This window comes from Triticum urartu, chromosome 2, assembly GCF_003073215.2.
Source record: "Triticum urartu cultivar G1812 chromosome 2, Tu2.1, whole genome shotgun sequence".
NCBI classification, from domain to species: domain Eukaryota; kingdom Viridiplantae; phylum Streptophyta; class Magnoliopsida; order Poales; family Poaceae; genus Triticum; species Triticum urartu.
Genome location: NC_053023.1, coordinates 739,348,115 through 739,359,746, shown reverse-complemented (window position 1 = coordinate 739,359,746; position 11,632 = coordinate 739,348,115). Strand labels below are relative to the sequence as shown.

Below are 11,632 nucleotides of genomic sequence, written 5' to 3'. Positions count from 1 at the left end.
TGAGCCATTTGTGAGCAAGCTCTTTCTTGATGGCTTAAATGAGGAATTTGACCTTCGACGCCAACTTATATTCTCAAAAACTGAGTGGCTTAGTCTTGATGATGTTATCTCAAGTGTGATAGAGGAGGAGACTCGGTTGGCTCAGCCTGAGAATGGCCTAAAGTATACAGATGCTCGTGCAGCCTTATCCATGCAAGCTCGACGTGCCCCAAAGTTTGTTGGCAAATCAGATAAAAACAAACTTTTCTGCAACCATTGTAAAAGGACTGGACACATAAAGGATGCATGCTTTGAGCTGCATGGCTTTCCAACTTGGTGGGAAAAAGGAAAGTCTCGGCCAGGGGGAGTTCATGGAGCAAACAAAAAACAATGCTAATCTCACTACATCCACAAGGGAGCTGCCAGTGGTAGATGTGCGAGCTCTTGAGGATTTCACTTCCAAGCTTAGACTCTCAGAAGGCTCGTCTACTTCCCAGGATTCCTCTAAAGCTGAATCTAGTTTCTATATCAATTCACACCAAGGTATGAAACCTCACCAGACCCACACTTCTACAACACAATCAAACCCTTGGGTTATTGATACAGGAGCTACTAACCACATGACAGGAGCCTCAAATTTGTTCACTTCTTACACACCTTGTTCAGGTAAGGACAAGGTACGTGTAGCTGATGGATCCATGGCACCTATTGTAGGACATGGATCCGTTAGGTGCACTAAGACATTGTCCTTATCTCCGGTTCTACATGTTCCTAAATTTCCAATCAACCTCTTATCTGTTAGCTCTATTACTAAATCCCTTAACTGTAGAGGTTGGTTTGATCCTACCTGTTGTGCTTTTCAGGAGCTAGCGACAGGGAGACTGTTGGGGACTGGGACCGTGCATGATGGACTCCACTATCTTGATGAAGGAAGTGATGAAGTTGCTTTTGCATCATGCTTGTCTCCTAGCCAAGAACTGCTACTCCATCATCGCAGGCTTGGCCATCTATCTTTTGCTGCATTATTACGTATTTACCCCTCTCTTTTCAAGTTGTGTCCCAAGGAGCTCCTTGTATGTGATGCTTGTGAGTTAGCTAAACATACAAGGGGTTCCTATCCTAGTATAGGTTTAAGAAGTGCCAAACCATTTGAAATGATTCACTCGGATGTTTGGGGACCCTGTGAGGTTCGTTCCATTTTTGGGCACCGATGGTTTGTGACTTTTATTGATTGCTTTAGTCGTTACACTTGGCTTTATCTCTTGAAGCATAAGAGTGATGTGTTCTTGGTTTTTAAGGATTTATGTGCTCTCATTAAAAATCAACATGGGGCAACTATTAAAACCTTGCGTTCAGACAATGGTACTGAATATATCAACAACGAGTTTGGACAGTTCCTTGCCTCAAATGGCATTGAACATCAAACTACCTGTGTTGATACTCCGGAACAAAATGGTGTTGCGGAGCGTAAAAATAGACATTTTCTTGAGGTTGCACGCTCACTTATGTTTACAATGAATGTGCCTAAATTTCTTTGGGGGGAAGCAATAAAAACCACAGCATATTTGATAAACCATATGCCTCTTCGGGTTCTTGGTCACAAGACTCCCGCTGAGTGTCTCTTGAATTCTAATGACTTTGTAGTTCCTCGAAAGGTCTTTGGGTGTGTGTGCTTTGTGCATGATTATAGGAACTCTGTTGGAAAATTAGATCCCCGTGCTCTCAAATGTGTTTTCATGGGTTATTCCCCCTCTCAAAAGGGTTATAGATGTTGGTGCCCTTCAGAGCACCGTTTTTTTGTGAGCATGGATGTGACGTTCCGTGAGCATGAACCATATTATGGCTCAACATGTGACACTGGCATTGCATTATCCCCACGTGAAGTGCAACAAGAAGGGGAGAGTAGTAATGTAGACTCTCCATTAAGCCCCATTCTTGTTTCCACTTCAAGTGGTTTACCCATTCTAGATAATGCTCAAAATCAGGGGGAGGAGACAAATAATGATGGGTGCAATAATGGTTCTGGTCATGGAGACACAGAAAATGCAATAGAAAATTCTTCATTTCCTTCACAAGATGGTGAGCTTCACATGCATGACGACCCAGGTACTAACACTAACCCATGTAGTTCCGCCACTCCTATTAGCACCGCGGGGCAGAGTGAGAATCAATTATCTACCCTTGCTCCTGAAAATAATCTACTGATTGCTTTGCGAAAACCTACTAGAAATCGAAACATTCCAGGAGACCTCAAAGATTATAAACATGATATTGCCAATTTCATTTCCTATGAATATTGTAATCCACCCTTCAAAAGCTTTATTGCCTCTTTAGACTCTGTGTCCATACCATCTAATTGGAAAATAGCTATAGAGGATCCAAAATGGAAGGAAGCAATGTTTGATGAGATGAAAGCCTTCGAGAAGAATGAGACTTGGGAGCTCGTGGATCTACCGCCAGGTAAGCAACCTGTAGGTTGTAAGTGGGTTTTCACTATTAAGCAGACCCCCAAGGGAAAGGTGGAGAGGTATAAAGCCCTTCTTGTGGCGAAGGGCTACACACAAACATATGGAATCGACTATGAAGAGACCTTTGCACCGGTGGCAAAGATGAATTCGGTAAGGACACTGAAAGTGCAACTATCCCTAGGTGGTTTTGGTAATTCATAACAACATATAGCTCATTGAGCTAATACTATTCCAAGATAATTATTTCAGGAAAGCTCAATGATTGGCATGGCATGGCATGGATGTGAAAGTGGAACCCTCAAAATGCTAAGGACAAAGGATTGGCTCAAGCTCAAAAGCTTAAGACTCTTCATTTTATATTTTAGTGATCCAAGATCACATTGAGTCTTTAGGAAAAGCCAATACTATTAAGGAGGGATGAGGTGTTGCTTAATGAGCCTCTTGCTTCATGTGCTTAGTGATATGCTCCAAAACCCTCAACTACTTTCCCATATCCACATATGACCTAAACCCTAAGCCAAACTCGGTCCTACCGATTCTTCCTATCCGGCGCCACCGAGTTTCACTTGTCATTAGCCACTGCCAAACCCTAGCAATTCGGTTCTACCGATAAGGATCTCGGTCTCACCGAGATGGGGTTGCAAAATCTCTGGTTCCCTTTCGTAACTTTTCGGTCTTACCGAAAGAGCGAATCGGTCCCACCGAGATTGCAATGTAAACTCAGTGTTTCCCCTTTGTAACTTTTCGGTCTCACCGAGTTCCACTCGGTCTCACCGAAAGAGCAAATCGGTCCCACCGAGTTTGCCTGACCAACTCTCTGGTTAGCTAATTACCAAATTCGGTCTCACCGAGTTTGTGTAATCGGTCTCACCGAGATTACGTTATGCCCAAACCCTAACCGAATAGGTCCTACCGAGTTGCATGTCAGCCCCACCGAAATTCCTAACGGTCACTAGGTTTACTATTTCGGTCAGACCGAGTTTTCTGATTCGGTCCCACCGAGATTGGTAAATTGTGTGTAACGGTTGGATTTTGTGTGGAGGCTATATATACCCCTCCACCTCCTTCTCATTCGATGAGAGAGCCATCAGAACACACACACCATTCCAACTCATATGTTCTGAGAAAGAACCACCTACTCATGTGTTGAGACCAAGACATTCCATTCCTACCATATGAATCTTGATCTCTAGCCTTCCCAAGTTGCTTTCCACTCAAATCTTCTTTCCACCAAATCCAAATCCTACGAGAGAGAGTTGAGTGTTGGGGAGACTATCATTTGAAGCACAAGAGCAAGGAGTTCATTACCTACACACCATTTGTTACTTCTTGGAGAGTGGTGTCTCCTAGATTGGCTAGGTGTCACTTGGGAGCCTCCGACAAGATTGTGGAGTTGAACCAAGGAGTTTGTAAGGGCAAGGAGATCGCCTACTTCGTGAAGATCTACCGCTAGTGAGGCAAGTCCTTCGTGGGCGATGGCCATGGTGGGATAGACAAAGTTGCTTCTTCGTGGACCCTTTGTGGGTGGTTGCTTCTTCGTTGACCCTTCGTGGGTGGAGCCCTGTGTGGACTCGCGCAACTGTTGCCCTTGGGTGGAGCCCTGTATGGACTCGCGCAACCGTTACCCTTCGTGGGTTGAAGTCTCCATCAACGTGGATGTAGGATAGCACCACCTATCCAAACCACGGGAAAAACATCCGTGTCTCCAATAGCGTTTGAATTCTCCAAACCCTTCCCTTTACATTCTCGCAAGTTGCATGCTTTACTTTCCGCTGCCCATGAACTCTTTGCATGCTTGCTTGAGTGATGTGATGATTTCTTGACTTGTCCTAAAATAGCTAAAATCTGCCAAGAACTAAAATTGGGAAAAGGTTAAGTTTTTATTTGGTCAAGTAGTCTAATCACCCCCCTCTAGACATACTTTCGATCCTACAGACACTTATGTCATGTGCTGTAAACCTTGATTGGGATATTTACCAGATGGATGTGAAGAATGCTTTCCTTCATGGTGATCTCCAAGAAGAAGTATACATGCATATACCTCCTGGGTTTGAGTCCAGTCAAACCGGTGGAAAGGTGTTGCGCCTACATCGTTCTCTATACGGCTTAAAGCAGTCACCACGAGCTTGGTTTGACCGGTTCAGACAATCCATGCTGAAAAGGGGCTATGTTCAAAGCAATTCTGACCATACACTATTCTACAAGCATAGTAATAGCAAGGTTGCAATACTGATAGTGTATGTCGATGACATTGTGATTACCGGAGATGATTCCACTGAAGTTGCAAATCTGAAGCATCATCTTGCACAGGAATTTGAAGTGAAGGACTTGGGAAAACTGAGACATTTTCTTGGTATAGAGGTCTCACGGCGGTCAAAGGGCATTTTTCTCTCACAACGGAAATATATCTTGGATTTGCTCAAGGAAACAGGTATGCTTGGTTGCCGACCTGCAGCTACACCTATTGAGCAAAATCATCATTTAAGTAGTGATGCAGGTACACCGGTGGATCGAGAGCGCTATCAGAGACTTGTTGGAAGGTTAATATATTTATCTCATACCCGTCCAGATATTGCTTTTGCTATGAGTGTAGTTAGCCAGTATATGCATGACCCAAAATCAGCTCATATGGAAGCTGTAAACAGGATCCTAAGGTATCTTAAAGGGTGCCCAGGAAGAGGCCTTTTATATACCAGACAAGGAGACTTACAAGTTGAGTGCTATACTGACGCTGATTGGGCTGGTTCCCTAGATGACCGACGCTCAACATCTGGTTATTGTGCATTTGTAGGAGGAAACCTAGTTTCTTGGCGAAGTAAAAAGCAAGGTGTAGTGGCTCGATCTACTGCAGAGGCTGAGTTTAGATCTATGGCTCACGGCATATGTGAGTTACTATGGATACATATCCTCCTAGCAGAGCTGCGGCTGTACAGGTGCAAGCCTCTGATGTTGTACTGTGACAACAAAGCTGCCATTGACATTGCAAATAACCCTGTTCAGCATGATCGAACCAAGCACATAGAAATTGATCGTCATTTTATTAAGGAGAAGCTTGATAGAGGGATAGTTTGCCTACCGTATGTAACCTCAGCTAGTCAGGTAGCAGATGTCCTTACAAAAGGACTCCCTGAAAAAACATTCTCCATGTTTTGTAGCAAGATGGGTTTGTATGATGTATTTGCCCCATCTTGAGGGGGAGTGTTGGTGTATGACTATATTTACCTAGTTCCTTAGGGACTAAAATGTAAAATGTACACATACTATAGATGTATACAGAGAGAGGGACCGAGGAGAATGGTCCAGAAATTTCCCCAAATCCTCTCCATGGTTCTTCCAATCCCTAAAACTATTCTCTCAAATCTTGCTTGATTTTCAAGAGAAAGTTTGTTAAAAACAGAGATACTTGAACATTAGAAACATAAAAACGAGAAACTCTAGAACATTTGAGCTAGTCTTTTTTTTTGACATCCTCAAAGAAACCATAATAGATAGCTTGTCTGGCTTGGAAAGTTTGCTAAAAAAAGAAACTTGAAGTCGATAAAACATTCTTGACGCTGCAAAAGCTATTAGAAACACGTGCCACCTAATAATTTCCTTTTTATTGAAAACAAAACGGATCATCAACATCATCATATATAAGCGATTAAACACACCCTAGCTAGGGATGCCCAACAACCATCCAGGATTGCGGAACCTCACCTATCCGCGACACCGCGGACTCCTCATTCTCTCCACCATGCCTCTATATATACCAGGAAGCGTCATCCATCTGCGTGTGGGTGCGTGTGCGACTTGAGACTTGGGACTTGGGATTTGGGAGCAAGGAGAAGGAGAAGCACTGGTCAAGCCGCGAAAAGATGGGACATTTGTGATTTTGTGCAGTAGTGGCACTAACGAGATGGAGATGCATAGCCAGAGCTAGAGCCTCCGAAGCTCCGGCCATTGGAGGTCCTCTTGTTGTGGACGTGGTAAGAAACCGTCTTTTAACCATGATGTTGCAATTGCTGTCCATATATCGCCTGAGGTGTCGGCGGCGGCTCTTGACCTACCAGAGAGGAAGGAGACGAGGTCGGTCGCCTGAGTCCACCAATTTATGGCCACGTGTAGTGGTACGGACTTACGGTAGGGTAGGGAAGGAGGAGGAAGGTGGAGAGAGAGAGAGAGAGAAAAGATGGAGTCTGACTTTGGTTTTTGCTCCTTGTGTTGGAATTGGAATTGACGGGCGTGGAAGAAACAGGATTGACCTCCAGGAATGGCGGCGCACTGAGCGGCGAGCAACGGCCGAATGAGCCTGCAGCTCTACGAAGACGAGGTGTGAAGGTGGTGACGAGAGGGAACGCACAGCCGACCATGCTGCATGAGAAAGGAAGGAAGGAAAGGATGCGAAACTTGTGGACCAGCGACCGAGGAAACCTGGCGATTTGTTCTCGTTTAGGCGCGCGCGTTGATTCATTTGCATCAACCGACTCCACTCGGGCCGCTCCTTCTTACTCTACTTTTGTTTTTCTTTTGATGAAGTTCAGACAGGCCAAATGCAGGACAACCCATGCCTGCTCTGGCGAATCGTTGTTGCGATTTATCGATTTAATTCTCGAGGGCAGAGTCTCAAACACAAGAATCGAAAGAGGACACGCCGCCGAGGTCTAGATCGATTTCCTTTTGCGATCGACCGCTACAACCATCGATGTCATCGACGGCCAACTGCCAACGCCCTCACGCCCACGCTTCCTATGCTGCCGGTAGACGTATGTTAGGACTGCACCACCCCAACACCTGACCGGCAGGCCCCAGGAGCAGGCTGACCCCACGGTCAGCCATGACGACCACTGAAGAGGACAGCTTGGCAAGCGATGACGAGATGCGAGACGGTGATTGGCCCAGACCTGTTAGCATGGTCAGGCGGCTCCTTATAGGCTAGTGAGTGGTGTGGTGTGGGTTATGACAAATGTATTATGACCGGAACCGGAGCTGATCTCCTGGAACTCCTCTTATCTATCGATCCCCTTCTTCCTCCTCCTACCTACTCCCTCCTCCTTCTAGATCCACCGCGACTAGGCACGTTACATCTGGTATTAGAGGTCCAGCGATCCCTCGGCCTGGAGACCGCCTACCCCAAGCCCCGATATCAGACAATGCAGGCAGCGGTGATGGAGGTGCAGATCACAGCTCTTACCAAAGCCGTCAACAACGGGCGCATCGCCAACAAGGCGAGGCTGGAGGTGATCCAGACCTCCCTAGAGCTTTGGCGTCCCGCTGTCACCAACATCCAGAAGCAGGTGGATGACCTGCGCACGCAGGTGGGGCGCATCGCCCTCCACCCCGTGCTGGTGCCGCCTCCGGATCCGATCCCGGAGGGCGACGCGGTGGTGCAGCGGGAGTCGACTATGAACCACGACGTCCCCAAACACCACAAGCCGAGAGGCTGCAGGGCGATCGACCACATCGGAGGGCCGGCATATGGTGTGGTTACCACCCATGTGCCACCTCCGGTCAAGGGAACTTCCTTGACCGATTCCCCATCATCACATCTCGTAGAGTTCGATCCTCGCACACTGCACATCAATCCCCACAATTGGTCGCTACCCAAGTTGGATTTTCCGCCATTCGATGACGAGAATCCACGGTTCTAGAAAATGCGATGTGAAAAGTACTTCTTCGTGTATGGGGTTCAAGAAGAGTTGTGGGTCAGGGTAGCCACCCTGCACTTCACAGGCAACAGCGCGCTGGTTGCAACTACATGAGGCTCAAAGCAAGTCCATGTTGTGGGACGAGTTTTGCACAGCCTTGTGTGGAAAATTTGGCCGGGAACAATATCATACTCACCTCTGTCAGTTCCGTACTCTCCGTCAGACAAGTACTGTCCACAATTACATTTTACAATTCGAAGAGCTTATGCATCAGTTGCTAGCACACAATCCTTCCTTCGACCCCATATGTTTCACCACACAGTTCTTAGAGGGATCGCGGCATGAAATTCATGCCAGTGTGGTTTTACATCAACCAAAAGACTTGGACCCCGTCTTTTCCTTGGCTTCCATGCAAGAGGATCTCTTGGATGCACTACCTCGGCGAGAGTATCGGCGGCAGGAAGAGCCACCGCCACGAGCGGCCGGGAGGCCCTTGCTGGTGTTGGATGTGCCACCGGCTCGAGCGGCAGCTCCCGCGATTCCAGCCGCTGCTGAAGATAGGCGTGGGGTCGAGGCGGCCAATCCGCCTGACCGGGCACAAGAAGGAGATGACCGTGTGGCTGCGCTCCGGAATTACAGACGAGCGTGAGGGTTTTCTTTTAATTATGGGGAACGCTGGGGCCAAGGCCGCCAGTGTGCCGCCACGGTCCAACTCCGTATGGTGGAGGAGTTGCTCGATCTTCTCCAAGCAGGTGATCAGTTCCAAGACCAACACGCTGGTGACTCCAATGATGAAGTGCTTATGTCTATTTCGAAGTTGTTCACTACAGGGCAAACCACACCTCATACAACGCTTCTTGTTGGCAAAATTGACACCAAGTAAGTTCTGATTCTGGTGGACTCGGGTAGCTCTAGCAGTTTTATCAGTGAGTTAGTCGCAGTGACGATGGCAGACGGGATTCAGAGAACTGCAACCTCTTCCGTGAAAATTGCTGATGGGGGGTACTTAATGGTTCCTTCATTTGCTTACTAGCTAGCGTGTCGGGTTCTCTCTATATGTATAGTACCTAGTGTCGACCAAGCACGGAGATAAGAGAGGTCACTTCTTCTATTAGCTAGCTAACATAATATATGAAACTCCTAAATTAACCCTCCAACCACCCCCCCTTTAAAAAAAACAAAAACCCCAGCTCCTGAGCTGCTGACGCGTGGATACTTTTTGATCCCGGTTGGTATTACCAACTGGGACTAAAGGCCCTCTTGTCTGAGCGCTCCGCAGCGGCTAACGTGGAGCACCTTCTGTCCCGGTTCATAAACGAACCGGGACTAAAGGTTTTGGGCTTTAGTCTCGGTTCCAGAACCGGGACAAATGTGTCTTTTTCTACTAGTGTTAGATTCTAATATAGACTACATGTGAAGTAAAATGAGTGAAAATCTGCACTCTAAAGTACATCTACACATCTGTACGTAGTTCATATAATTTTTTAAAAAGGTCTTATATTTAGGAATGGATGGAGTACCTCTGCGTCGAAGAGAAATTACCCACACATAAAATTTAATCCAAAAGAAACTAAGAGAATAGTGAAGCTCGCAGTTTTCTATACGTCGTAAAAACATTTGTTTTTAGGAAAGAACGTTCGGAAGCAGACTGCTTTTTTTAGTTTTTTTTAGGGGTACTTACTTTTCTTAGTTATATATATGGGCCTAGCTCACATGGGCCAATGCCAGAGACAGCCCCGGCCTGGTCCGGTAAATAGTTGTTGCATGTTCAGGGTTGCGATCGGTTTAATTCCCAGAGGGCTGACACGCTGGACCCTGCTTAGGTCAAGATCGATTTGCGATCGATACAACCATGTCGCCGGCGGCGAACTGCAAGCGACCAAAAGCCGACGCTCCCGGTAGCTTCGACGACGAGCCCCCCTGGGCGTCTCTCCCTGCAGATCTGGCCCGGCATGTGGGCTGGCGGGTATTGGCTGGAGACCTGCTCGACTATGTCCGGTTCCGCGCCGTCTGCTCTCACTGGCGTTCCGCTACGATGTCCCCGCGCGGCCATGGCATCACTGATCCGCGGTTTCATCCCCGGCGGTGGATGATGCTGCCTGAGGGCCATGGCCTTCACCCTGCCGGCAAGAAGCGTTTCTTCAACATTTCTACTGGAGTCTTCGTGCGCCACCGAGTTCCTCTTCTCTTGGACTACAACTACTTGGTTTTCTGCCCGGTGGAAGGGCTTCTCCTGCTGCAGGGCAACACGGCGATGGAAATACTCTTCTTCTCCTCCACCCTTTCACGGGCGACATCGCGGAGCTGCCGTCGGTCACGTCTATCAAAAGAAACTTGAGAGCCCATGTGGATCCACATGGGACATATGAAAATTACACTGATGTGATCGCCTCCGTGAGCGTCAATGCCGCTGGAATCCCCAGGGTCGTGATTGTGCTTCTAGATTTTTCATATGCACTGTGTGCTACTACCAAGGACGAGCAATGGAGTGTCTTGGCCAGCTGCTACTTCCCACACGGGTGGCCAATGACATCTCAAGGAAAGATCTACATTTTTGAGCGTTCCACAGACGACAACAAGTTGCAAATTCTTCAAATTGACCCTACTCAGCAAGGACCAGGGTTATGTTCGAAGCCACTAAAATTGATTATTGCTACATGTCCAGCTGACAAGATCTACCCACCATTTCACTTAGTAGATTGTGACTCAGACATCCTACTAGTTGGATACACCAATTACACGCTTTCCTCGCACAGGCTAGTTTACAGAGTAGCTGATCTTATTCGAGGAAGAGTTGACCCACTAACTAGCATCGAAGGCAATGCTCTCTTGATTGGCTCCAAAACAAGTGTGAGTGTAAGTTCCAAGGCGGTGCCTGCTATCGTTCGTAACACAATTCTAAGCGCTCCCGTATCCGATAACTTTATTACGTGCTATGACCTCAACTGTGATACTTGGTCGGAAACGCCTGTTAGGCTTGTCAAGCATGGTCGTGGTATGGCGTGTACTTGTAGCTTCATTGACCACATGTTCAGTGTTTGCCACTGTCCTGCTACCCAGTAAGCTAGCTGTTTATACCATTAGTTTACTTACTGAGAGTATACCTGACTAATTTATTTCATGCCTATATACGCAGGCATGGATGGAGGAGGAATAACCTTTTCATAGGGCCGGTCTATGGAGATTGAGCCTAAGTGTTGTGACATATATGGGGTAAGTTTCCATATGCAATTCGCTCCTTAATTTCTTTCTAGTAAATGTACATGTATTCCCGGCTTACTCTTTTGCTGGTTGATCTAATAATTAGTCGGCCTTCATACTTGCAAGTAATATTATTTCTTGCTCCAAGCATGATATATGTTTGGAATCACGCATATGTGATCAGCGACATAGGACTTAGATGTGCAATACTTATGGTACATCTAGATGTGCTTTAGCAAAATTGAACTAAAAATCCTTCTCAGAGTACTATAGCTTGTCTGTCTATCTGGATGTGCATGGCGGCTAGGCGGTTTGCGTTGCATCTCTTGGACACCGCAAAATCAGAGGCTTCATACC

At 46.8% G+C, this 11,632-nt stretch overlaps 1 protein-coding gene across 1 annotated transcript; it reads left to right on the top strand.

The window, feature by feature from the left end:
* The first annotated feature begins 9,926 nt into the window (after window positions 1–9,926).
* Window positions 9,927–11,231, top strand: LOC125538419. The gene is made up of 3 exons (XM_048701675.1): window positions 9,927–10,383; window positions 10,740–10,957; window positions 11,211–11,231. Exons 1-3 carry the CDS (start codon window positions 9,927–9,929, stop codon window positions 11,229–11,231), a joined length of 696 nt encoding a protein of 231 aa, XP_048557632.1.
* Window positions 11,232–11,632: the final 401 nt, after the last annotated feature.